Source organism: Calonectris borealis, chromosome 13 (assembly GCF_964195595.1).
Source record: "Calonectris borealis chromosome 13, bCalBor7.hap1.2, whole genome shotgun sequence".
Lineage (NCBI taxonomy): Eukaryota > Metazoa > Chordata > Aves > Procellariiformes > Procellariidae > Calonectris > Calonectris borealis.
In genome coordinates, this window is record NC_134324.1 from 10,495,254 (window position 1) to 10,523,073 (window position 27,820).

General features: G+C 35.1%; 1 protein-coding gene across 2 annotated transcripts in view; it reads left to right on the forward strand.

Annotated features, from left to right (window-relative positions):
* LRCH2 (leucine rich repeats and calponin homology domain containing 2) overlaps window positions 1–27,820 on the forward strand; it is a 57,928-nt gene that overhangs the window by 14,745 nt on the left and 15,363 nt on the right. The window contains exons 2-16 of one of the 2 annotated variants that reach the window (XM_075162109.1): window positions 4,375–4,519; window positions 7,082–7,208; window positions 9,338–9,443; window positions 9,542–9,678; window positions 9,895–9,907; window positions 9,995–10,028; window positions 12,024–12,111; window positions 13,192–13,303; window positions 13,632–13,729; window positions 13,816–13,883; window positions 14,117–14,221; window positions 19,828–19,896; window positions 22,389–22,437; window positions 24,329–24,445; window positions 27,709–27,750. In XM_075162109.1, coding sequence (XP_075018210.1) covers window positions 4,375–4,519; window positions 7,082–7,208; window positions 9,338–9,443; window positions 9,542–9,678; window positions 9,895–9,907; window positions 9,995–10,028; window positions 12,024–12,111; window positions 13,192–13,303; window positions 13,632–13,729; window positions 13,816–13,883; window positions 14,117–14,221; window positions 19,828–19,896; window positions 22,389–22,437; window positions 24,329–24,445; window positions 27,709–27,750 — 1,310 coding nt within the window. Of the gene's footprint in view, window positions 1–4,374; window positions 4,520–7,081; window positions 7,209–9,337; window positions 9,444–9,541; window positions 9,679–9,894; window positions 10,029–12,023; window positions 12,112–13,191; window positions 13,304–13,631; window positions 13,730–13,815; window positions 13,884–14,116; window positions 14,222–19,827; window positions 19,897–22,388; window positions 22,438–24,328; window positions 24,446–27,708; window positions 27,751–27,820 lie in introns of both variants that reach the window. The other variant, XM_075162108.1, reaches the window with a different exon arrangement.

Below are 27,820 nucleotides of genomic sequence, written 5' to 3' on the forward strand. Positions count from 1 at the left end.
TTAATTATATTGTTATTGTTGTTTTTAGATGTTTTTTTGGCTTAGACTCGGCTAAAGCATTACTAGAAAAACTGGCTAGGAAAATCTGTACATATTATGAGTTTGGAGAGCAGATCTGGGTTTTGCGGCGAGGCGGGTTGTTGTTTTCTTTTCTATCTAGTTTCTAAATAAAATTTTGGAACACTGGTGTTGGGTTTTTGCTTGCTCGATATCATGGATCAGCATATTTTTATGAAAAATGTTATAACATCAAGCTGAAGTTCAAGTGTAAATTTCCCAACTAAGCCTTGTATTTCAGATTCAACATGTAGAGCATGCAAAGTGTCAATATAAAAATGATTGCACTGGATCAAATAAAAGGCCAGTCTGTTCTAGCAGCATGCCTCTGATAGTAAGCACTAATGAATGCTTAGGGAAAAGTGCAAAAACAAGGCAAACATGATGTTAATACTATTTGACTACCTTGCTGCACACTGCAAGCTGTAACCTGACAGCTTGAGCTTTTTGTTTTTCCTTTTGATCATGGCTTAAATTTATGCAAGATACATTCTTACTTCTAATAGCTTCCCCTCCAAACTCTGACTGATTTCCTAAAATTCTTTCCTTCTGAACTTTCAATATATTGCCTTTTAATCGTTGTCTTACAGTCAGTAAAGACTTTACTCTTTTTGTTAAAAAGAAACTAAGCTGCAACCAACTTCATATTTTTGTAGTTCCTCTTTTAAATTTAACCTTAGTAACAGTGTACTTCTCACTTTTATTGTTTCTGCAGAGATAATGAATTGAAATACCCAGTGATTCATGAGCAGTCATGGATAGTGTCTTCTATTTAGTCTTCACATAACACTCCCAATTTAGAGTTTTCCAGTCTAAACTGGTTAAGTAAAGAATTCCTATAATCTCACTTTTAGAGGAGTTGTCATTTTAAATCATCTGTAGTTCTGCAGCTTTCCTTGCTTCTTCAGTCTATTCACCCTTACGAAACCATTCTCATTTTAAGTGCAAGCAACGTGCTTCCATTTTGATTGAGATGAAGTCTGTCTTGTTTATAGAGGAACACTTCCAGAAGTTTCTTCCTTTTTTTCTTACAATATTTTCTCAATCATACATTGGGTTATTAGCCTTCAAAAAGTACCTAAATTGCATGAGCTTCACATCTACATTTTATTTAGCATAATAGATGAACTCATCTTATAAATTTTTTGCTCGTTGTGAAAACATTTCTGGAGTAGAAGTAATTTTTCAGTTTAGACAAAGAATAGCATTACTTGTTTTTAAAAAGCTGTAAGTACATTTGATATATGAATGTTGTGGAAAACTGTATACACTTGAATCTTTCTCTTTAGAAAGATTCGAACCCCTGGGACTATTCTAATACCGTTCTGAAATGCATGAATGAAAAATTGCTTGGAAGAGAAGTCATACTATTTTCCAACTCTTTTCTTACCTTTTTTATTTTATTATTGACAGATAGTGGGTATCATTTCCTATTTTAATAGGACCTCTGGAATCCTTGTCCCACAGTGTCCTAAGGCCTTGTTTTCAGGGAAGTGTTTTCAACAGTAGTATATACCAATTTCACAATATTTGTGTATTTTCTTCTAATGTGAAATTGTATGGTTTTTGTACGAGGGTACATTAAGGGACTTCAACCAGACTGTGCTAGTGTGATTTTTGTCAGGCCAGGCTAGAAACCACAGCTGGTTTTATATTGCCTGTTGAGTACTACAGACCTGGTCCACTTGTTGTCCAGAGCAGAGAGTTGGTACACACTATAGTTGTTGTCTGGCCCGCCTTGGGGCTTTATTTCTGCAGAAGAAACGGCAAAGCTGTTTTTTAACCTGTGTCTTTCCAAGATGTGTGGTTGGGGTATGGCTGGATGCACATACAGCAGCAGAATTTTCATGGTACTCTTGAATCTTCTAGTTCAGATATAACCTACAGTACTGCTCTTTGGATCAGAGGCAGTAGGGTGGGATTCTGTCATTTGTGTTTTGTGGACTAGATCTTTGTACTAGCCTTCAGTTATCTTTCCAGCTGTTGATAAAACAAAATCAGGAAGAGCCTTAGAACTGATTTCTTCAGAATGGGATTGTATCAAAGACTGACTGTTCATCGCATGGTAGAGGTTGTAGAACTGTGCTGGCAATAAAACCGTGTGCATCTTTTCTGCACACAGTTGTCCCACTCTGCTGAATATTAGAATGAGAGCGCCTTTGTTTAACCTATAAAGGGTTTTGCAGAAAATTCTTTCATGTGAAAGCTGGTATTTTTCTGTAATGTTTTGCAAATTGGTGTGGTAAAAACAGAAAACAAACCTCATTGTGAAAACTTTCTCAAGCTATGCCAATTTTTTTTTAATAAGCTTTTTAATTCTATTTGGGATTTTTAGTTGTAGTTAACTTTATTCCATTTCTCATTCACTTCATTGAGAATGCCAGTCCTGCAACATAAATCTTTCCCTTTCTGCCTCTTGCAGCTAAAGTTTGCAGAATTCAGTGTCAGCAGTGGATGTCCTGATCTACAGGAAGGCTTTGTGATACTTTAGCTTGAGAATGTTTCTTAGAAAAGATGGAATGATGGAGTGACAGTCAGTTAGCTCACAAGTTTCACATATTCTAGACTTCAGGAAGCAAAGTTGAGGCTACTTCCAAAAATAATGCCACTGGAAGGTGATGTTTCATTGTACCAGTCCATTTTATTTGATGGGCATCTCCAGCACACTGTGTGGATGGCCTTTCCCACTGCTAGGCACACTGATGACTTGGATTCATCCAGGTTGTGTACCAGCATCATGTGTTCTTCTCTACAAAGCTATCTTCTACCCTTTTATCCTCCAGCCCACACTAGTGTGAGGAGTTACTCTGCCAGAGGTACAAGTCTTTGCATTTGCCTTTATTAAACTGGATGGGGCATCTGCCAGTCGAGGTCACTCTGGCTGGCATCCCATCCTTCCAGCATGTGAGCTGCCTCTTCACTCCCTCCAACTTGGTGTTGTCCGTGTACTTCCTGAGGGCACGTTCTGTCCTGTTTTCCAGGTTATTGATGAAGATACCAAACAGTATTGATTCCAGTGTTGGCTCCGAGAAATGCTGCTTATAGCTGCTTTGCCAGTTATATTTCAGGCTGTTATGCTCTCTTCTTTGAGCCTGACGGTGACTTTGAGCCACTTTCTAGTCTGCTTTTTCAGTCTAGTGTAGAAAAAACTGTTTATTCCAATGATAATGTGATAGGAACTGAGCAAAAAGTTATTTCATGCAAGTGCTAAAAACTGAGAACTAAAGCCTGAAATAGCAAGGGATCTGTATTGCTTCTGTGTTAAAAGAGTTTGTTCAGCGTTTCTGAGAAACCACATTCTTTTGAAACATCTTGGGTTGGGAACCAGAGTTACTTTCAAAAAAGTAGACAGTCGTTTTCAAGTAAATACCTCTTTCTTTCAAGAAAGTTTCATGGACTTTCTATGACACAGGTTTTGGTAATTAACTGATAATTTCCAGGATTCTTGAGTCACATCCAACTTGAATTTTCTTTCTTTTTAAAGATTTCATATAGTCAGAGATGATATGCATTTTTGTAGTGTGCTGTTTTTTCATATCTTGTGCATGCAGATCTGCATAATGCAGTCATGCATTGTCAAAATAACTCTAGTTCAAGTATTATGTTTCCATTGTCAAAGATATCTCCTTTTTCTGCTCTTAGGCTAGGCTAAATTGCATCCTTATTTTTATAGCTAAATACATTTGGCATTGGTCTTTGTGACTTTATTCTCTTTTTAGCTAAGTTGTAGATGTGTAACTGGAAAATGTCTCAGTTACTGTGCTTGCAATAAAGAATATTTTTAGACGAGATTTGTAGTTCTTTAGCAAAGTAAATACATAAGATTTTTTTGCAAACTTGGCTTTAGCATTGCAGATATTTTGTGCAATGAAATTAGATTCTAATGTAGCTGTCAAACAGGAAAAGTAATGTTTACTGGGTTTGTACCTTGACTTACTGTTGTGCTTAGAAGTGGAGGAAAAAAACCTAACAGTTGCACAGAAGAAAGACTGATAGAGGAGGGACAATCATAATTGATATTCAGTTGCATTTTAAATGTTCTTAATTATGTAGTGGGTAATATATTTTTGAATTTCTGTCATTTTTCTATTTTCTGTTATAATTGCCTATCAAACAATAATCTTTTAGTATTTTAAGTCTTTTTACTGTATTAATTATATGCAGTAGCATCTGGTAAAACTGAATTATTTTACACTTCTTGCAACACCTTAATTTTTAGAAGCATGACAAGAATAACAGTGGGTACTTCTATCTCCTCTTACTGCAGGGAAACTTTCTACTAAAAAAGTTTTTTGTTTTTTTTTTTTTTGCTTCTAGATCTTTCAAAGAACAGATTTACTGAAATTCCTTCTGATGTCTGGCTGTTTGCACCACTGGAAACTTTAAATTTGTATCACAACTGCATCAAATCCATTCCAGAATCTATTAAAAACCTGCAAATGCTTACCTACCTTAACATTAGGTGAGTAATGCTTGTTATTTTTGGTCTTTATGTAATTTATCTCATTGGAGAGGTGGCATTCTACTTCATCAGGTCATTGAGTGCCCTTGTGCCCTCATTTTTGCCCAGATAAATAAAATTATTCTGTTGTTTGTTTGCCTTATCCTTGGTGTATTAGGGCCAGCAGTTGTTGCTTCCTTTGTGGGAAGGAATTAACTGCATTATGAAATTTCAGTCAGTAAACTAGGGTAGCTGAGGATAAGGAGAGTTTACAAAGTTTGCTTTGTTTTTAATGTTATGCAGACAGACAATGTTTAGAAATGACACGTGTAAAACTTTGCTGCTCTCAAGAGGGTACATTACTCTGTTCAGAAGGCCCTACTCATTTTGCACATTATTTACATCCATTGCTGTATTGCTGTTCTTAAACTTGGAAAACATATGGTTGGATCTTCTCAGAAGAACAGAAGATTAATATGAGCTCTGGAAGGAGAGGGAATCTAGAAGAACCCTCCCATAAAGAGCCAAGACCCTGTTTTCCACAATATTCCTTGTTTCTTATATTGACTACATCAAGTCCAAAACAGTCTTCTCAGCTAAGAACTATTTAACATGTGAGATTTGGTTCCAGAATTTATTTTGAAAAAAATCTGTGAATTGATCCTTGGAAAAGAAAAAAGTAGGGGGGAAAAAAAAACCCAAACCCAACAACCCCAAAAAAACCACAACATCCCCCCCACAAAACAAAAAACCAACAAAACCAACTGTCTTGAAATCTGCAAATACCAGTACTTACAGTGATAATTTGAGTAGTTTTCTGAAAGAAATTTGACCTAACTTTCTTCACAGAGCAGGAACAGCCCATTTCTCTTTTGATGGTAATTGAGGTGCTGAATATAATTCCTTACAGAGAAATAAAGTAGCATGTAGTTCTAACTGGGTGTTGCATGCTCTTTCAAGAGTTGACTTTTCTAATCATCATTTGCCTTACTGTGCTTTGTCTTCATTTTTGTGCTAATGTCTGAGGACTGTTTTCACAATGCATGAACATGTGGACTACAGTAGTTGAAGAACAGGCTAAAATCCTGGCTTACTAGTTTCAATGTTTTGTTACAGAAGAAAACCACATGATCTCAAATTCCAATTGTGGATTCAGATGACTGAAGAAATGTATTATGCAATTCATAGTAAAGTAGGCAGCTCTTTTAAAGAAACAAACAAAAAAACCCAAATACCACCAGAGGAAATTTATTTAAGTGAAACAGAGAATGAGTGTTTCATTGCCACATTTTTATACTCAATTAAAAAAAGTTTACTTGCACATTATATTTTTGTTTCTCATGCTCTCCAACCAAAAAAACCTGTCACATCTGCCTGAACTACAACATAAAAAAAGACACTTACTGCATACCTACATCCGAAACTTACTTGTATTGTTCACTTAAAATTAACAGAATAAATACATTACTTTCTATAAAGATACTGATAGAAGTTTACTTTCATTTTATGGTGTTAAAATTGCAGTACTTCTTTGAAGCTGAAATGTTGCAAGGAAATAAATTTATTTTTGTTGGTTTTGCAGCCCTATAAACTGTAGTCATGGAGAAAAATAATGTAAAAAGCTTTGGTTTAAATATGAAAACAGTGCTCTGATACATGTAAATTAAACAGTAAAACTTCTGGGTTTTTCTTACTATAGTGTGAACGCAAATGTCAACACTTAAAAGATAGTTTGTTTTGTTTGTGTGGGTTTTTTTTTTTAATAGAACTTCTGGCCTCTACACAGTTCTACTTAAAGCAACAGTAATTAATGAATTTTGTTTACTTTTATGTACGAAAGGAACTGCTTTCATATCACATCTGAACAAGCTGGTTTTCCAATGGCTTTTTTAAATGTACAAGTACCTTATTAGAAAAATTCTATGTATTTCTGGCAGTGGCAGTTTGCAGTTGGTAGTTTTTTCAATATGGATTTAAATCAAATTGTCAGTTACAGTGTATTTCTTGTGTACAAAGCAGACATATGTGCATGCAGTTGGAAAATGATATATGCAAAAGAAATAAATTTTAATTAAAACTTACCTTCCAAACTATTGCTTAGCAAAGTAATAAATAGATGTTAAGGGCTTTTTGTGATGGCTCAGGAGTAACATGACCAGATGACATGAGAAGCAATGGCCTTGTATAAAGTTCTGTTTTGCTGAGAACATTAACTTTATATTGGTAGACTGTCAGATCAGGTGGTCCTTCTGAAGGTATCAGAAAGCAGAATAAAAGCAAACATCAAACATATTTCTTTTAACAGATTTCTCTGTATATTTTAGTGTTAGATTCAGTTATAGTACATACTCATTTCATCAAGCGAGATGGGGACCTAAAATTCACATATCTGAGAGAGGCTTTATCTTTCAGGTAAGGAATTCATGATGGAGTTTATAGCTTAAATTTAGATGAAATTGTAGTGGATGGAGAATATCTTCTGGAATAGGAGAAAAATTGTACAATGTGCATCTCAGACTCCCCATCAGGTTTAAAAAGAAGATTATAATCTAGCCTTGCTTTTTCATTTTTCTTTCTTTCAAGTCGAAATCTTTTATCAACGTTGCCAAAATACCTGTTTGATCTTCCACTTAAAGTTCTGGTTGTCAGTAATAATAAGCTGGTCTCCATTCCAGAAGAAATTGGAAAGTTGAGGGATCTAATGGAGTTGGTAAGTACAATTGTGAACCAATTTACTAAGTAAACTTAAACTACAAGCAATTTATTTATAGTATAAGAAAAATATAAATTAATAATTTTTTAAATGTAGAACTACAAAATGTAAATTCAGTTACTGCTTTCTCTTAGTGTTTGAGCTCAAATTACAGGTGTGATATATTGTAGAGTTTAAAAAATGGGGTTAAACTTAAATCAGTATGTTGGGTTAACTAAAGCTTAATGAGTTCATAATCTTGTCAGATTATTTCATTTGAGTCCCTTGCTTGTACGTTGTTAAAAATGGTGAATTTTTCTGTTTATCTTCCTCACGGTAATCATAATTCTATTTATTTTTCTTATATGTTATCAGGAATCTTCTTTCCAGCTGAAGAGTTCATCTTTATTTACTCTGTACTCTTATACAAGTTACGCCATTCAATCATTGTTGTCTTGTTCTGTGTGGTGTGGGTTTTTTTTTCCCTTCTTTCCCCATTTCTGCTATTCCTTTATTTTGATTGGGGTGAGTAGAATGATGTGTGATATTCACAGTTTATGCGTCTGTGCAACATGATTTTATCCTATGGCATACTAAAGTTTTGTGCTTTGTCATCCATTACTTTCTCTGTATTTCTTAATATTCTGGGCTTTTCTGATCATTACTCTGTGTTAACCTCATGTGTTTTGGAGAACTATGCACAATTATTCACCAACCTAGCACTTGGACTAGGTCTGATTTTTTTTTTTTTTCCCCCCGTATGTATGATTTCTTTGGTCATTGCAAGCAATCTTTATCCTGTTTCCACAGTAGATGTATATGCCCTGGAGATTTCTTTTAACATGACCTGGTTTCTGAGCTATAAATCAACATTCTTTTTTAATTTATAAGTAATATAAGATATTCTGAATGTTTGTGAGGCTTTTCTAGTGGCTTTTTCCTCTACTCTTTGGTGAGAAATTCTTTATGCTCACTTCAAGTCATAGGATTTCAAGGTGGCATCACTGCTCTTGTTTACAGGAGGTGAATGTTTTTCAGAATTGCAGGTGTGGTATTTTTGGCTTATTTTTCAGAATTGTCAAACCTAGAATGTGTGCTTGATAACATAGATTAAGGCCATACTAGACAGTTGCATTCCAGTACCTGTGTTACACCTGTTTAGAACATAAGTAATATATATACATTTAAAAAAAAAAAAGTTGACAACTAAGCCATGCACTAGAAAGATCCTTTTAGGAAGGGAATCCCACCTTAAATTTGATGATGTGGACAGAGAAGAGCTTGCAATAGAGACACAACAGTTGATCCCAAGCAGCCTGTACTTTCTGAGACATCCAGCTATGTGCAGACATCATGGTTGCCAAAAGTCAATGAGCAGTGCCTAAGCTGAAGCTCTGGAAGCGTGTAGTGGAGAAGGAGGCTGGATTTGTCTGGTTAAGGCCTGGCTTCTGGTTACTGACTCAGCATGCCTTTGAAATCAGCTTCCAGTTTTTCATCAGATAGATAGGTATCTATCATTGTTATCTAGTCTAGGAAACTAGTCTCTGAAGTCAGTTTTATTGAATTGGTAATAAAAAAAGGTTAGAAACGGTCCTATCAATGTGGTTGTTGACTCAGTCTGGACTACATACATAAATGTTAAAATCAGTGGCAGAAATAGCTGTAGTGAAGTCTGTGTTCACTTGGTGCAACTTTGTCACCCTCCAGTGCTTGTATCCAAAAAGTTGGTGAGCCTGCTATTGCTCTTCGTAAATTTTTAGTGTCACGGATTAGTTCAAGGTTTTTTAAGGAAGAAGAATTTTTATGAAAGGAGCAGAATGCAAATCATTTGCCAGCAGTAGCACAAGAAGTTTTTAACTGATATGGGAACTACACCAGGAACTCCTGATTCCTAGGCTACAGTTCTAACCTCAAAACCGGTCTTTCATCATTCATTGGTTAAACTTTTTTAATTGAGTTTCTGAAACATGAATCACTAAATACTGAAGAAACAGCAAGATCTGTTATGGTACTTCATAATTTGTGGGGAAAAAAAAGATAGGATTTCTTTTTTGTATAGTATGCTTTATAGTAGTTTTGATAGCAGTTTTCTTTTGTTTAATTTCATTTAAGATGTTCAGTTCATTTATTAATTATATCTTTCTTAGGATATTAGCTGCAATGAACTTCAGGTTCTTCCCCAGCAGATAGGAAAATTGCAGTCACTTAGAGAATTAAACATAAGAAGAAATAATCTCCATGTGTTGCCAGATGGTAAGCTGCTAGTCTTCATTTCTTTGATGTAGGTAAATTAGGTAAAGTGTTAAGAAGATATGTGATTTTTTTTTTTTTTTGTGTTTCCCCCAATGCAGAATTAGGAGACCTTCCCTTGGTAAAGCTGGATTTTTCTTGTAATAAAATTACAGAAATTCCAATTTGTTACAGAAAGTTACGTCACTTACAAGTTATAGTTTTGGATAACAATCCAATGCAGATACCACCAGCACAGGTTAGTATTAAAGCATTCTAGTTCAGAAATTTGCACTAGGATCTTAAGAGGAAGCTGTTCTAAGTTATATCAATCAGGTTTTCATTTTTTTTAGCTATATTTCTCCTAGTGGGAAGTTGTGGATACAAACTCAGTGCAGAAATTATTTGTTGGGGTGCATTTTCAAAAGACATGTTATGTAATTAAGATTTTTTTTGTTTGTTTGTTTCCCAACAGATATGTTTAAAGGGTAAAGTACATATATTTAAATTCCTCAGTATTCAGGCATGCCTCAGAATAGATAAAAAACCAGATTCTTTGGATCTTCCATCATTAGGTAAACGAATACCCTCCCAGCCACTCACAGACAGGTGAGTAGTGGGGTTTTTGTTTTATTTTACTTTAGCGTTTGCTATGAAGTGATATATTTATTACAGATAATAGCTGTAACTTCAATACTTTAATTGTTGTGTATTTAGGAGTCATAGTTTTTATTTTCTAAGGTGTTACTGGAAGCTTAATTGGCTCCTCTGAGTTGTTATGAAAAATTTTCATTGTACTTGCTAAAGATTTGGAAATCAGACAAAGAAGTATTTTAAATTCATTTATTGGAAAACTCAGCTATTTATTTCCCAAACAGATATGTCAAAACACTACATGGGAAGTTCCCATAAATGTCCTGAATACAGAGTTAGTCTGTTGGATGGAAAGTCTGCGTCCCACATATATATTAAGAGAAGCTAATTTAAACATCAGTGAAATACCATGGAATTTTTTATTAGATTAGTCAAGGTCAAAAAGTGCAGAATATTTTGTTGGACTTTTGTACTGAGTACCTCTTGAGAAATTAAATGGGAATGCTTTTATATTTTCTGTCTTCAGTTGGCTACCATTGGAAACCATATGGAACAATACTCTTTTTTGCCTATTTTCTTAAAATGTCACGTGCAACTTGTGCATCTCTGTGTTCAAGGCTGAAGGAAAGATGAAAGTTAAGAATAAAGCTTACACAGAACCATCTGAACCATCAGATTCAGTCCATGGTCTTGGTCTCAGGCAACTGTGCCATAGGGAATTAGTCCACAGTGTCTGTAGATAGCTTCTAAATGCTTCTAAAAACTGTGATCCACAACTGCTCCCCAAAAGCCTTCACTGAACTTAAGGCCTGCAACTAAAATGTATTGCAAAGGAACGAGGTCAGGGGTATTACCACTGTACATCATATTTGTAGTAGTGAGAACTTGTTTAATTAAACTTTCCAGATAATCTTATTGTCCTGGTTTCGGCTGGGATAGAGTTAAATTTCTTCCTAGTGCTGTGTTTCGGATTTAGTATGAGAAGAATGTTGATAACACACTGATGTTTTTAGTTGTTGCTAAGTACCCTGCTAGTCAAGGACATTCAGTTTAAAAAAAAAAAAAAAAAAAAAAAAAAAAACCAAAAAAAAAAACAAAACAAAACAAGCATTGGGAGGGAGCATAGCCAGGACAGCTGGCCCAGCTGGCCAACAGGGTATTCCATATCATGTGATGTCATGCTCAGTATATGAATGGTAGGCGTGTTCCAGGAAGTAGCGATCGCTACTTGGTTATTGGTCAGCACGGGTGGTGAGCAATTGCATTGTGCATCACTCATTTTGTATATTCTATCATTATCATTATTATTGTTATTATTTTCCCTTTTCTGTTTGATTAAACTGTCTTTATCTCAACCCACAAGTTTTTCTCACTCTTACCCTTCTGATTCTCTCCCTGTCCCATTTGGGGGGGGCGGGGGGAGTGAGCGAGTGGCTGCGTGGTATTTGGCTGCCTGCCAGGTTAAACCACGACACTTATGATGTAAACCAAGCTCCAGCACACAGCTGGAAAACACATCCTGCTGATGCTGCCAATTTTATGTCTTCAAAAGGCATAAATTTGGAGGAAATATTTCATAGATATTCAGGCAGAGTTAAACATTATAATATGACAGTCTATTAGGGAATGTATATTTGCTATTAGTAGAAAACCATGTCTGCCAATAGAGTTCAAGGAATTGCGGTTTTTCAGAGGGAGCTTTCTCTTCTTAAGACAGTATTGTTGAATGAAATAGAACAATTCTAAAATTGCGTAGATACAGAGAGGCTACCTTAATTGATCATTTCCACTTTAACTTTGCTTTAATACTTTTTTTCTTGAACAACTCTTGTAGGAGATTAAGAATTTGTTCTCTGCACATGGGGCATTGTGCAAAAATTCTGTATCAGCAACTGTAGATGAGTATAGAGAACATATTGTTAAAAGGATATTTATTTTCTTTTAGAAAACGGAAACTACTGTTTCTTTTATTCCTGTGTGGGTTTTTCTGTGTTGTTTTTCTTAATGTAGCATGGAGGACTTTTATCCCAATAAAAATCACGGCCCAGACTCCGGCATTGGAAGTGATAATGGGGATAAAAGATTGTCCACAACAGAAGTGAGTATTTTTCTCTGTTGAATTTGTGTAATTTCTGGTTTTTCGGCTTTTTTCCTTTGTATTTTGTATCATTTGAGAAATACTTAACTAAGTTGCATTTAACATTCTTTGAATATCTGTACAGTTGAGTTTAAACCATTAGATTGCCAGTATCAGACACAAATTATTTACATATTGCTTTGACTTTTCTGGTTAAGGCTCATTCCAGTCCAAATTCCATACATTTTAAAACTGAATTCTGACTTAAGGAATTTTTTGGATCCTTGTGTGAAGTGCATAATCATTTTCTACACAAAGGACAAAATTTATTTGAAACTTTCTTTAGTTATTAATGAAATGAATGTACTTAAGAAAATGAAAGTTTATTTGGACTAAACTTGAGTGTTGTATATGTTAGTAATCCTCATTGTTGTTTAAATTTTAATAAACTGCTGGATGATCTGCTAGATTTAAAGTCATGAACAAAAATACCTAAAAGTTATCTGTGTATTTGTAGAAATCTAGATTAAGGTCCTGTAATTAATAACAGTGATGTCAAAGCTGAATAGTGTGGAACAAAAGGTTTTTGAAACTTAAAGAGAATTATTACAAATGCAGAGTGATTGTTAGTGGGAAAACTATAGAACAAGGAGTATTACTAGTTGGGTTTTTTTAAGAAAATTCCAAATGATTAGAAGTAAAGCTGTGATTTTTTTTCTTTTTTTTTTTTTTTCCAGTAGTCTAACAAGGGTCAAGTAGTGGGAGGCTTTAGATAAGAAAGTACCTAAGTACAGTTTTCTTAGTCCACTGACCGGAGTTGGACTGGACCTCTTTGAACAAAATACTGTATTTCAGTATTATATTATATACTGAAGAGCTGTCTATCACTCCCTAAACTATGATTCTTTTAAACCCCCTTCCCATCCCCCCCCAAAAAAACCCACCCACAAAAAAACCCCACCTGACTTGATGTTATTTTTACTGTCCTGGGAGCCATCCCTCATGATAGGGTCAGTTGCACTATAATTTCTGAGTTCTTAGCAAATCATATAATAATGTAATTTATAGTAAGTTCTGTATTAAATATGACTGTCTTTGCAGCCGTCTGATGATGATACAATCAGCCTTCACTCCCAGGTATCAGAATCAACAAGGGAACAGACATTAAGGAATGACAATCATGTAATGGGAAGTAAACTCGATCCACAGAAAGGTAATATCCGTTGTGCATCTGTCATTTTAGGTAACAGAAATACTTTTGCTTAGGTAATCTAATATAAGAAAATTGCACAAAACGATATGATCACATGTTGGCATTGTATTTTCATCATTTCAGAAAACAATGTAATAATCACAAAGAGACAAGGCCAGAAAGAAAGAAAAAAGATTATTTCTAGCTCAAGGAGACATGATTTCATTGTTTTATCTTTATCTGACATTTTTCTGACGTTTTTAATAAGTACTTATCTCTCTCAGGAATAACATTTAGTTGAGAGAACTGTTTAATATCATCTTTTTCATTCTTCATCAATCCTCACTAGACCAGGAGGTGTATGATTACATCGATCCAAATGCAGAAGAGGGAGCTGTTCCTGAGCAAGGAGATGTACAGATCGGACCATTGCTGTCTTATATCAAGGTAGCATAGCTTGACAAAAGAAAAACTGTTCAGCAGGCTTGCTTTTTTTAATTCCAAGTCTAAGTTTATTTTTCATTCTGTGTAAGGAACGGGGAAAAAATCCTGAGAAAACCCAGAAAACAGAACAGAATGAGGACTGGGGAGATGAAAAAAGGTAAATCTTGATCTTTTTTGGGAAGGTTTTACTGACAGTGGAGGGTGAGGGTGGTTTTGTTTTAAGCTCCTTGCATATGAAGGAAAGAAATCTCATATTGAACACATAGAGTGCTCCTTCTTAGACAGAAAATAAGCTTATAGGAAGCGCTTCTTAGTTATTTCCAATAATGTAGCTGTTTCTGTGTCTTGCTTTACTGAAGTCAGGCAAGTCACTAATGTTTAATTTTTCAGACTTCAGAAAGAACAGCTACTGGCTGAAGATGATGATGAACTCAAAGAAGTGACTGACTTGAGAAAGATAGCAGCTCAGTTACTGCAGCAAGAACAAAAACACAGGTACTACAGTATTAGTTAAGATAACTTGTGTTACAATTAGTTTATTGTTTAACCTGCCTTACCCAAAAGCTCTTGACACCTTATCATTTTGAGAACAATTTTGTCCAGCTGTTAAACAGTTAAAGTGACACACTCTTGCAAGATACCTGTCCTGTGTTTCTTTTCATAAAATTGCTGTCTAGAGAAGCAGTGATATACCTCCTATGGAGAGGAAGAGATGAATGTGAAAGTCTCTTGATTTCCTGCTTTGATGTATGTTAACTTTTTTATACTTTTTTCCCAAAGCAGTATACTTAAGTAGGCATGGTTAATGCTCATATAAGTAGATTATTGGTAACATGTTAAAATGACTTTTTCTTAGTTTGTATGAGTTACAGAACCTGCATACAGTTTGTTTGTGACTGGTTATTTTTATTCAAATATGAGGTAATTTAGGTGGTACTTCTTCCGTTCAGTCTGATGCGAGATATAAGGTTCCTATAGACTGAAGAGGAAATTTGTTCAAAGACTATACTGTCAAATGACAGAGCATATGTATATTATAAATATATATAAAAATAAATAATTGGAACAGTGTAAGTTCATCCTGATCAACTGCTTGACTTTCTCCACTTCATGTTGGGCATCACAACAGAATGATTCTTGAAAAGGAGCTGTAGGACAAGCAGATTAAAGGAATGTAGTAGAACAAGATAACTCTGTAAAAGGAAGAGCAGGAAGGAATACCTGGAGTTGCATAGGATGTGGACAGGCTAGTGCAGGAATCGTGTTCTCTCTGGTTCCTTTACCAAGCAGGCGAATAACCAGTGAGGTACTTTGGCGAGAGTAAGCTCTTTCCTGAAAGGTAAAAGCTGTAGTTAATAGTAGTTCATTAACTAAAATAGTTCATTACAGTCGTTCATTATCCCACAATAGTGGATTTAACTTCATACCAGCTTAAATACTATTTTTGTTTCTTTTTGAACTTCTGTGTAATGATGAGATTCTGCACAGCTGTTTTTCTTTTAAGATAGTTGAAATACCTGTGAAGCCCTTAGAGAAATTGATATCCTGATACTATGAATTGCAGAGCTTTAAAAATTCACCAGCGTTTTATATTAGTTAAATATAATAGCGGGGGGTGGGGTGGGGGGAGATAGGCTTTACTTATAACTCCATGCAGTGTATTTAAGAATTGATGTTCACATTGGGAAGGGAAAGATAAGAATGAAACCTTAATGCCAATACATTCTTATTACCAAAAGTATTGCAAAAAAGACTAAGAATGCTAAATTTTCTTGTATTAATTTATTAATAAAGAGAGAATAAGTGTGTTTTTCTTATATTAGGTTTTTATATGACGGTTATTTATATTGCATGTGGATCTTGTTTGATTAGTTTTAATATTTCCTGGTTATCTAATCATTTGAAATACCAAGCCACTCCTCTTCTGAAGTACTGCAGCTTAAATTTTACTTGTCATAGGTTGTTGTATCTTAATGCAGCAATCTTGCTAATGGTTCTTGAATTGTTCAGACATATGCAATCTTATTAGTTGTTAAGTTTTACTTAGTTTAGCATTTAAATTTTAAAGCTTGCTTATGTATCTTTAAGTATGTGAGGGCAAAATCATCTCTGATACAAAATTTAGCCCAGATTTTGAATCCATAGTTTTGTGAATTTATAATTTCTTGTCGTAAACAGCAATAAGAATAATATTTAGAAGTTTAGTGAAGATATTTCTGTGTTTATTTGTGGAAAATATGTTCAGTCTGACTAAACAGAATCCTCAGAAAAGTGAGCATCACGAAATAATTTCTTACTAATCATATTTCTGTTCGTTCAGTGTGGGTTTTTTTTAAATATTATGCAGTCTCTTTTCTTTTTGCTTGCTATGCTAATGACTTCCCTGTCCTCTCCCATCAACCTATCCTGCTTCCTTCTTCCGTCTTTGGCTTTGGTGTACATGAAATATGAATACAGACGAAGGCCATTAAGCTATAGAACTTCATTCAGTGAAAAACTCTTCCAGAGGACAAGGGCGGCAGGACGTGCATCAAGGTATAAAGTGTTTGTAGAGCTTCAGATTTCCAAAGTTAAAATGTGGACAAAAGAGTTTTGGCCATTTCTTGAACAAAAACAGAGTAAAGGGATTGGATAAATTAGCCTAAGATATTTTGTTATCAAAAATAGACTGTAATGCGTTTATTCTTCTTTAAGATGAAGTACTACTTAAGGAAAATATTAGGCAACTCTCCAAAGAACATTTAAATGAATCCAAACCTAGAAGCGTAGTTTTCTGTACCTTTGGCATGCTTTCTCTTCAGTTTTTTGTTTTTTAATATATAGTACCTCAAGTATAGAACCTCAGGCAAAAGTGTTTTGGTTTTGTTTTGGTTTTTTTATTTAAGATATCTTGGTTTTAAAGTGATCATTTTCAAATTAGCATGACCAGTGTCGATTTGTTTTGCATTTGACAGCCATGAGGGAAGCATTTGCAGATACACAAACCTCACGGGTAACAAGAAATCTGGAATGGGCTGTGTAGACTATCCTCAGACATGCAGATGATGAATCAAGTGATTTCAGACTTTGTTACCTTATCAATTGAAACTCTGTAACTTACTCTGGATACTCCTGATCTGTTTCAAAAGAAAGTAGGATAGTTTAGATTAAATAATCTTCATTAGTACCAAATGAGCCTGTTTCAGTTTACATCAAAGTTAAGTACGGGTTCTTACCTGACGGCAGTGACTTCCTAAAGCTGTCTAAACCCCTGAGACTACAGCTTACGATCACAAAGCAGAGCCATATATGAAGACAGTAGACTGCTCCTGAATGAGTTTAAAACCCATCACTTTTTTGTCACTGTAAAAGATTTCAGGTGTCTTTATACACTTTATAGATCCTAGGTAGTGCTTGCTTGTTTAAACTTGAAGATAGCTAACCTTAAAATGGCATTACCATCGTTCACTTCATTTGTGTCCCTTAATCATGACGTTATGTTTGCTCAAAATATGAAGGTGTAAGTGACTGAGAAGAGATTCCACTTTTTAAATTCTCAAACTTTAGAAAATATTTTCCAATATCACAATTGGTCTTGCCATCGCCTTTCTCTCCCATCTAGTCAGCAGTTTGGAGTAGGTGTTATGCTTGCATGATATAAAACTAGAAAAATGAGTCACAATGTTGTTATTTGAGTTTAATATATATAAATATGCGTCATTGTGTACATGCTGTTGGGTAATTTCAAAGTTTGTATGAGTTTTAGAACTGTTTCAAAGTAATAGTTTGTATGCTACATCTGTAACAAGAGAATTCATGTGGTTAGTAGGAACCATAAGTAGGAAATTAATTGCAGTATTAACACAAGTGTCTTATGCAAGTTCTTACTTAGGGATTCAGTATGACCATCAGTAAGTAATTGGCCTCATAATTGATCTGCCTAATAAAAAAAAAAGTTTTGGAAATAATGAGTTGTAGTATGAATGGCAACAGTTGCAGGAATCTTTGCACCATTAACACCACACTTAAAAGAGCGTGACTTCTGAATATAAGCTGCTTGTACTTTCATTTTGCATACTCTGTTTTGCATTGTATTTCCTGGAAGACACTTCTTAACACGACTACAGTGATCCCCGCCCCCTTCCAGCTGGACAAATTATTTTGCCCTGAATTCCTTAGTCTGCAATTTAGTAAATTCAGATTAATTTTCTTCACCATTTTCTTTAAAGACTTTCAAGTTCCTTATTCCACAGGAAATTCAGATTTCTCTGACTGGACTAGTAACTGCTAACCTGACAGATACTGAACTTGCTGTTACTTCCCCATCAATATTCTTCAGTTTTTAAACAGGAAGTTTCAAAAATGATTGTTTGTGTTTGTTTTACGAAGTATAAAAATATACTTTTTTTTGTAATAAACTTAGTTTATAATAAACTCAAACATTAATTGTATACATGTTTCATAGAAACAGCATCGTTGAAAAATGTGTATGTATATATGTTTGAATTAGCTTGAATAGTTTTTCCTTACATTTCATATAATAAGTATAAAAAATAAATGGCCTGTGTTATATGCTATCATTGAATTTACACTGATGATGTCAGTTTTGGTGTAAGTGTTGCATCAAACTGTTTAGGTGACTCAAATGTCTTTTTTTTTTAAAGTTCATTCTATTGTAATGGTAACATCTTGCTACAAAGTCTCTCTGAATTTCTCATTGCTTTCAGTTGAAGACATAAGGCTAATTTAAATGGGAATTCTCTCTAAAAATTAATGACTTAAAATAGCATGTTTATATTACGGTTTGATAACCTATTCTCTGAATATTATTTTTTTTTAACACTTTTTTCAGGCTGTAGTATAATTTTATTCTGGAATGCGCCCTCAAAATTAAGTTTCTGAAGACAAAATATAGGGAGCAGATGTTGCAGACTGTGAATGCTGCAGACTGTTGGTTTACAGGCTTAACTTCTCATAATCCCATTAAATTGAGATTCACACAGTGAGAGATTTAAACTACCAATGAGATTACTGAGCTCAAAGTTACCACAATAATCAGAGAAGTCTGAAAATCACCAGTCATTTAATGTTAATGGTTGTACTGCCCTATTTAATGATAATAAATATAAAAAGGTGCCTACTGCTTTACTTTCTTCCATTGAATAGTTGGTGTTCTTCTAATTCTTTCTGATTCTTAATACATTCCAGTTCTCTATATAATTTAGTGTAAATATACTTTGATCACAGTTCTGCACATGAAGTCAGTGTCCAAGTGTAATATTACTACCTCCAAGAATTCAGAATTGCTCATTCTAGTTACTGTTCAACATAACACTTACTTGAAAACGTTTAATTTTAAGTGTTACTGATTGTTTTGTTATTTTTAACACTTTAAACATCCATAATAGCTCATACCTTCTTCCTGTGTGTGCGCACACATCTGGTATGTTCCAGATGAAAAAACATTTCTGAATATCTATGTAAGTTTAGGCTTTTTTGACTGTTTACCATTTAGAAGAATGCAATTTCCGTTGGTTTATTTCTGCATTAGACTTTTCATTTAGTTCTTAGCCTGTGTTTCTCCATTTTCCACCTCTCCTTTTTCCTCTACGTTTCCCTTGCACTTGCAGTGTTTCTTACTCAGCTACCTTCTTACCTGCTCCTACTGACTGACTTCTTGTGCTCAGTCTGTGTCTCATTTCTTGTCTGCTTTAGATTGACTATCTTCTGTCTTCTAATTTTAGTGAACAGTGGGGCCTTCTGTGTTGAGGGCAGCATAACTTTACACAGGTGTGAGATCAGTTGAAATAGTATGTGTTTAGGGAGAAAAATAAGAGGAGATTTCATTTTGGTTTGAATTACCAAGTTTTACTTCCTTAAAATTCAGAACTCGAAATATTTCAAGGGCTAGAAACAATATTGTTGATTTAGATGGAAGCAGGATTGGGCTTGGATTTCATATGTGTACACACATACATATTCTAATTTTATGGAAAATGTCACCTTAATGTTCAAAACTCTTTATTTACAGGAAATGTTATGCAGTGAAAGTAATATATATTTTAAGAAAAAGGTTTAGTTACAAAGCTGTTTAATAAATGTTTGGTTTTTTTTCTTTCTAGGCTTCTTAATCATTCAGTTTCAGTAAGCACAAGGAACAGGCCAAAGCAGCCAATGGAATCTGAAAAATGGTATTGATATACTTAAATGTATCACAGCTTTCAATATTTTATTAATTTAATTTTTATATTTATTTTGTGTCGCTACTGCCATCTTCTGTCATAATGTTTTTAGCTCATGATGAAATAGAAGCTGCCCAAATAACCTGCTCTTGAGCATCTTTATTTCAGATAAAAATTAAAATCTGTTCTTTTGAGCCTTTAGGAAAGTTGATGTAGTCCAGAAACTGATTTGTGGGTCTGATTATGGCAGCAATTCAGGTGCCTAAAGATAAGCATTCAGTGATGTTTTAGACATCCAGTTCCTGTCCAGAAAGTCATGTCTCCCATAGGTAACAGTCCTGTGCAGATGTGTTAGATCCTGTGTTACATAAAAGGGCACTGTAGCTGGGCTTAGGCATTTAAATTTTCCTGCCTGGCAGTCCTTTTGCACTTTTAAGAGCTGTTGGAAAAGTGTTGCTGGGAGTTCAGCCTGCAAAACCTTTACTGTTTATGGAGGATGTGTCAATGAGGAATCCATTGTCTGCAGGAGCTGTACTCTTCTGCTCTTTCATTGAATTAAAAAAAAAAACCAAAACAAAACAAACCACAAACCAACAACAAACAAAAATACCCAGAGCCTTGTCTTTAGGAAATTGGGAAATCGCAGCTTCCCATTTCAGACTACATGGGTGAGAGAGAACTTAGCAAGTTTTCAGCCCTCCCTCCCTTAAGGAATCCTAGATCAGTTCTTTTAATCAGTTTGGTCAAGAAATAATCTATTTTAATTCTTAAGCTAAAGAGGGAGAGCTTACTGGCAGCCTCCTAATGAGAACTCCATTCGAATGATGGCTTTTGTGATTTTTTTGCCAGCCCCATAGTTTTCTAAAATCTGTACCTTCAAAAGAATCTGTACCTGCTTGTGTCCAGACGCTAGTTTGGCTGTGAATCTCAGTGACAAAAGCCATAATTGCTTTTGGTGTTGCTAGAGAGCACTGAGGGTGGTAACAGCTTTCTACAGTTCAGGTACACATCAGGAAAGCATTTACTCGAACAGAAAAAGGGATACAGGGTGGATATTTCAATGTGATGCATCCTGTTTTGGCTATCTTCTCTCTCGTTGGTATCTGTGGTTTTAAAGAGCTAGTCGTGCACGTCCTGTGGTTATATGAACCATGCTGCAACTATTAATCATTTGCATTTGGAACTTTCTGGTCCTTGGTTACTTAACATACAGTTTCTGTTCTTTGTCACCTATGGTAGTGTACAGCTATGTTAGGCCTTCATATTATAGGGTAATCCAGGAAAGGTTAAATTTACCCTTCCCTGTTTTGTTAACGAAACAGAAACAGTTCTGAGACTTAAAAACAAAACGACCCCAAAACCAAACAAAAAATCACCCCCAAAAAAACCCTAACCACTCCCTCCCCTCCTTGTGTGAGGTGTGCACACAAGATAAGGTAGATGTTGCAGGCTATTTGTTGTTTTATTGCACAGGTATATAGGAATCCAAATCACACACTGCATAAGGAACATACAAAGAGAGTAGAAAGACTGTCATATCCCTGAAGAATTTACACTTATAGAACATGTCATAATTAATAGATACATATGTATCAACAGCAAACTCAGCTATTTATTGCAGCAGTTTCTGCAGTTCTCAACTTACCAAGCTATTGGACACGATTCAGACAAATTTCCTACGCCTAGCAGCTTTAAAAAGTAGCATTATTGGTTTCAGGCAAACAGAAAGAAAAAGGCAGGAAAAGGAATACAAAGTAGCAGAAGCTAAGTGCCTTTAGGATTTATTATAATTGCTCATGGTGTTATGTCCTTCTTGCATTCAATCCCCAGCTGTTAGTCTTTTTGCATACTGCACAGCTTCTAAGCCAGCTGTCAGAATGTGAATGAAATGGTTGCTGGTAAGATAATAGAAGTGAATTTCACAGAAAGATTTAGAAAGAAAAATTTGAAGTGACACCAAATCTAAACATTTTTATTTTCCTGAGAACATTCAATAATCTCAGGCAGTCCATGTTCCAGCGTGTTTGCAGTTTCACTGTCCCATCTTGCAATGTTTTTCCCTTCCCTGTTAGTATAAGCTTCTACTTTACTGTATAGATCTAACATTGAAATGAAGCATGTGAGTCTTCTAAAAGTTTAAGAACAGATATTTTGTCAGCTTTGAACAAAATGTTTCATTGGTTGCTTTGAGAAACAAAACAAGGTGCATTAGTAATCTCTAAAGATCCACATGCTTAAGAAAAAGCTTTATCTGAGTAAAGTACTATAGTGTGGAAGACCTATTGTCAGAATATGGTAAAGAAGAGTGAAATATGATTTGAGATTTTAGTCAAATGGTCATACTTTTTAGCCACATTGTGACATCCTTATACAGGTAGCCGTAGTGCTGCAAAGAAGCTGCTTTTTAATAGTGTTCACTTTTTTGATACTTTAAAGTAACTTGGTTTTAAAGTACACAAAAAAGCAGTAAATTTCATGATGCCTCTCATCTTAATTTTTAGTGTCTCAACAGATGAAGTGAATTCCCCAGTGTCCCCATACAGCTGGCAGGTAAATAGTCAAATGTAAATGTGGTAGCTCCATATTTGAGTGATTTTTTTTTTTTTGTTTGGTTTTGTATTTCTGGCAGAAAACTTTTATACATTCATATGATTGCTTACATGTGTAGTTATTGTATGTGTGTAACTGTGGTGGAAAATATAAAACCTTTGAAGTACTTATGCTTCAAGATAATTTGACTTGTATGTAATGGAGGCCTTTTCTTTTAAGAACATATGGTACTAGCTTTAAGGGCTTGAAACTAATGAGACATAAGTTTTACTTACTTGGTTTTAGTATTTCTTTACATATAAATTTTATTGCCTCACCATAACGTATGAGTTTAACAAGACCAAGTGCCGGGTCCTGCACGTCGGCCACAACAACCCCAGGCAACGCTACAGGCTTGGGGAAGAGTGGCTGGAAAGCTGCCCAGAGGAAAAGGACCTGGGGGTGCTGGTTGACAGCCGGCTGAACATGAGCCAGCAGTGTGCCCAGGTGGCCAAGGCGGCCAACGGCATCCTGGCCTGTATCAGAAACAGTGTGGCCAGCAGGAGCAGGGAGGTGATCGTGCCCCTGTACTCGGCACTGGTGAGGCCGCACCTCGAATACTGTGTTCAGTTTTGGGCCCCTCGCTACAAGAAAGACATTGAGGTGCTGGAGCATGTCCAGAAAAGGACAATGAAGCTGGTGAAGGGCCTGGAGCACAAGTCTTGTGAGGAGCGGCTGAGGGAACTGGGGGTGTTTGGTCTGGAAAAGGGGCGGATGAGAGGAGACCTTATCGTGCTCTACGCCTGAAAGGAGGTTGTAGCGAGGTGGGTGTTGGTCTGTTCTCCCAAGTAACAAGTGATAGGACGAGAGGAAATGGCCTCAAGTTGTGCCAAGGGAGGTTTAGATTGGACATTAGGAAAAATTTCTTTACTGAAAGAGTGGTCAAGCATTGGAAGAGGCTGCCCAGGGAAGTGGTTGAGTCACCATCCCTGGAAGTATTTAAAAGACATGTAGAGGTGGTGGTGTAGAGGCATGGTGGTGTTGGGTTGATGGTTGGACACGATGACCTTAGAGGTCTTTTCCAACCTTAATGATTCTATGATTCTTTTCTTTTAAATTTCTAAATGGTTTGAATTATGTAGGCCTTCCATTCCCAATACCTCACTGAGAAGCTTGCATGATACAATAAAATTGCAGTGAAACTGTAGAGAGTACTTTTTTATTACTTTAAATTTTAATCCGTTGCGTATTTGCAATTGCTTTAAATGGCGTCGTATTCTAATATGGAGAAATAGTTGGAAGTGTAGTTTTAGCCTTATTATGAAATGGTCCCTTTAAATTGTCTGCTTTCAGTTTTAATAAAATAGACATATTCATACATATTCATTGTTATTTTAAGAATAAATCTACTTTAGCTGTCTCTTCAGAATACATTGCATAATACAATACTTTGAAAGAGAGATTTCTTTTATGGCTAGAAGACATGTATAATCTTTTAGATAGGAACAGCAGAAAAATACTTAAATTGTCTTGTTGTAGCCATCCTTTTCCTGTGCAATGAGTATGCAGATTGAGAAATTAGACATGCTAGTGGCTAACCATCCTTCTAACTGTTTTTTTTGAAGTTATTTACGGCAGTCTTAAGTGTGAAAATTAGGCTCAGTGCAGAAAAGTGTGTTATTTTCTTAAGAATTAATTCATAGATTCTTTTTCTTCTATGAAATATGTTTTAGGATTTGAAAGGAAGTAAATGATTTCTGCCAGAATCACCATTAAGACTGATAACACTTCCATGTCATAAAGCTAGATTATCAGAGAGGCAAACAATTCATAACTGTAGTTCATAATAATTAGTGTTAATGCACACGAAGTATATTTACCTTTTACGTAAAAATATTTCTGAACCTTATAGCCACTGGAAAACCAGAAGGATTCAATGGATGAGCAGCATTGGCCAGAAACACAGCCAGTGATTTGGCAGAATGAAGAAAGAAGGAGAAGTAAACAAATTAGAAGAGAGTATTTCAAGGTAATGGTGGGGGAATGTGGGTGGGTGACACTTTTTTTTTTTAATGAGAGTAGAAGAAACTATGACTAAGTAAAGATAAGAAAACCTCAAAGGTTGTCATGCTTTTAATTTTGCGTGTAACCTGTAATTTTTTGTTTGGCTCTTTTGAGTTAAATTATATATATCTATGTATGTATTTAGGGTAATGTGAGTGTGCAGGAAAATCAGAAGGAAAAAATCAACAGAATACTTTGTTTATCCTTTAAATAAAAGAAAGTCATTTACAGTTATCTTCTGGTAAAGCCAGAAACTAATCTTCAGTCATTGGTCCTTCCCCATCCATTTTGAGGTTTGGTTGGTTTTTTTGTAGTGCAAGAAAATATATATTACCTTTTTTTGCAGCTTGGTTATGAGAATGATTTATGCATTTTGGTTCTCACTGCATTAGTTTGCATTTTAGAGAGGAAATTTGCTCTGCATAACTTTGCTGCTGTAGTGTGTACCATTCGTCACCAGATGTCAGTATCTGCTTAGTGCAAAACAGATACCAAGTTATAGCAGCATTAGATAAAATCTGTTTTGGGGTACGGTAGAGAAATAGGAGAATTCTGACCAGTGCTAGGTTGAGTTAAAATTAAATTTGTCACTTATGAAATTAGTTTCTTGGGTCTTTTGCCATCAAACATCTTTATGAAATGCTAGGAAACTTCAAAGAAATTAAATTCTAGGAAAAAGAGAGCATGCCATATAGCTCAGATACATTCTTGTGATTATAGAAGCTATTAATGTTTTTTTCTGAAGAGTACATGGAGTTGTATCCTAACTTGAATTCTACTGACCTCTTTCCAGGGTTTTCATCCCTAAATTAATTTTGCCCTGCAGCCTTTGAGGGGAATGGGAGAAACTTTTAAGTAAAACAGAATTCAGTCATTTAACTCATTAAACAGCTGTGGTATTAATACAGAAGACCTGCATTAGTGATTCCTCATAACTTTAAAGGATGTCTTTAAATGCTAATACAGATTTCAGTTTTGAGCTCTGTGATGGCAGCAGATACCTGAAATCACGTTACATACAGCTATAGACATGTCTCAAAAGTGAATTAAGCAGGCTGTACCAGTAACAAAAAAAACTGTATCACTGATAGCTTCATTTCCAAAAACAAGGCAATAAGCAAGTGATGAAACGAAGTCTGTCTTCCACGGCAAACTGGGGAAAAAAGTAGGTACCACCAGTGAAAATACAATTCATATTGTGTCCATGTTTTCTTGGCAAAAAAGTTCATTGAATAATCATATCTGTGCTGCCAGACATTAATATCTTAAGAATACATGCCAAGTTACTGTAATGGTGTCATTAGAACAGGGAAAATTTCTGGATCAGCATCCAGAAGTATTTATAGAGCATCTTTATTATATATATTATATATTTTTATCGTGCAATTGTACTGTGCATCAGAAAGGTAGGAAAATGCTTGTGAGAATCAGAACTCCTTTTCTTGTGGCATTGGACTGAAGTCTCACTGGAACCTGAAATCTTTGTTGCATTAAATATGTAAAAAGGAACTTAAGATTGAAGACAATTTTATCAACCAAAATGCATTTTTTTTTTCTTCTGGAATAGTTTGTAGTTGTTTCGGATCCTAGCTACATCCAAGCTGAAATTCTTCTTAGCAATGGAAAAGAATTACTACATGCTGGCTTTGTTATGGTTAATTATGATGAAAAACATGAACACAGAACTGGCCAAAGGCCTGTATAAACAGAAGTCAGGGCTTAGAAAATTAGGCTTTGCCTTATCAGCTGCCAAAGCAATATATTCCCTTGTACTGCAAACATACAGGAAATAGATCTAAGAAGAGAAATATCCAGTCATGGATATATTTAGTAGGTCTCTATCTGACCCAAGAACTACCTGTACTCTGTGCATAGTTTTAAAAAAAAAAACCACACCAAAAAACTCAGCCAAAACAAATAAAAAAAAAAATCCACAACCCCCCCAAAACCTCTCAAAACAAACAAAAAACCCAAAACAACAAAAGAATCCCACAAACCAACAACTGACACTTTATTCAATCACTCTTCAAAAGACATGTTTAATTTGCACAGAAAATGAACAGCAGTAGGATAGCTAACAAACGCTATGTTTGTCCTAGACTTAGATTTTCGAGAGATGCTGTTCGTCATTGTTGTCAGCATCGTTCAGCACACAGTTCAAAAGCTGTTGAAAATTCAACTCTATAAAGCTCTTCAATTTTACAGTCCAACAGTACTCAGTTATAACTTTGAAGAAGACAAGCATCTTCTATGCATAACTAAGAAATACAACTTTCTGTAACAGAGCTATGTAAGTTTGCGTGCTTATTAATATTAAAGAACATAGTTGCAAGTCAGGTTTTTCTTCCATTTTTAAGAAATTCTTCTAACTAGAAGCTGTATGTACCCCTAAAAGTCAGACCTTAGAAGGAGAGCCATCCTTCCAAAGTTAGTCTCTTAATTTAGCCTATGTTATGTGTTATATCATAAAGATGGGTAGGCCGGCCATATACACACAATGCACTTATCAGAGTTTCGTAGTGATGGATCTTTTTAATTCTAGCTGTATGGTTTTTTCTGGTTTTTTGTACACTTGCTCTGCAGACAATGAAACACACTTATTTTCTTAAATACCGCTTTTGTAAATTTCTTCCTTCAATCCTTCCTTCATTTCCTACACTTCCAGGATAATCAGGAATTGGGACAGTGATGAAGGCAGTGCACAAGAAATCAGACAGAACTGTGGAAAAAGTGCTGGTCTTAAATAGATAAAAGTATATGATCAGGCTTTGAAGTTGTAAAGGAAATATTGATTTTTTTTTTGTTAATTTTTTACAATGTCAAGTCAATCTCAAAGTGTAAGCAATCTTAAAATTACATAACAAAACATACTGTAAAAGTAACTTTCACGGGTTGCATAATTTTTTCTAACAAATAATGCTTCAGAGTAACAGTTGTTAAGGACTTTTCATTTGGATCAGCTGTCATATGCACTCAGAGTTCACATTGTATAAGTATTTAGTTTTAAAATGGTCTTATCTCATCATAGTCATAACGAAGATCTTGACTAGCTTAGGAACTAGATACTCCTTTTCTGCTTTGTTTCTGTTTTGTTCCTTTGTTTCTGTACCATGGTTTTTTTCTCAGCAGCTTCACCGGTAATAAGTAATATCTGAGTGATATCAAGCCATTTAGTTCAAATGAAAACCATATTTCCATTTTAAAGTAATAATTCTGTGTGTTTTGCAGTATAAGTCTTCCAGAAAGAGTTCAAGTGGAAATGAAAACGAGGTGAGAAATAGTAATTGTGTAAAAATATTTAAGAAAACATTTTATTCATTTGTCTTTTATGAACACCTAC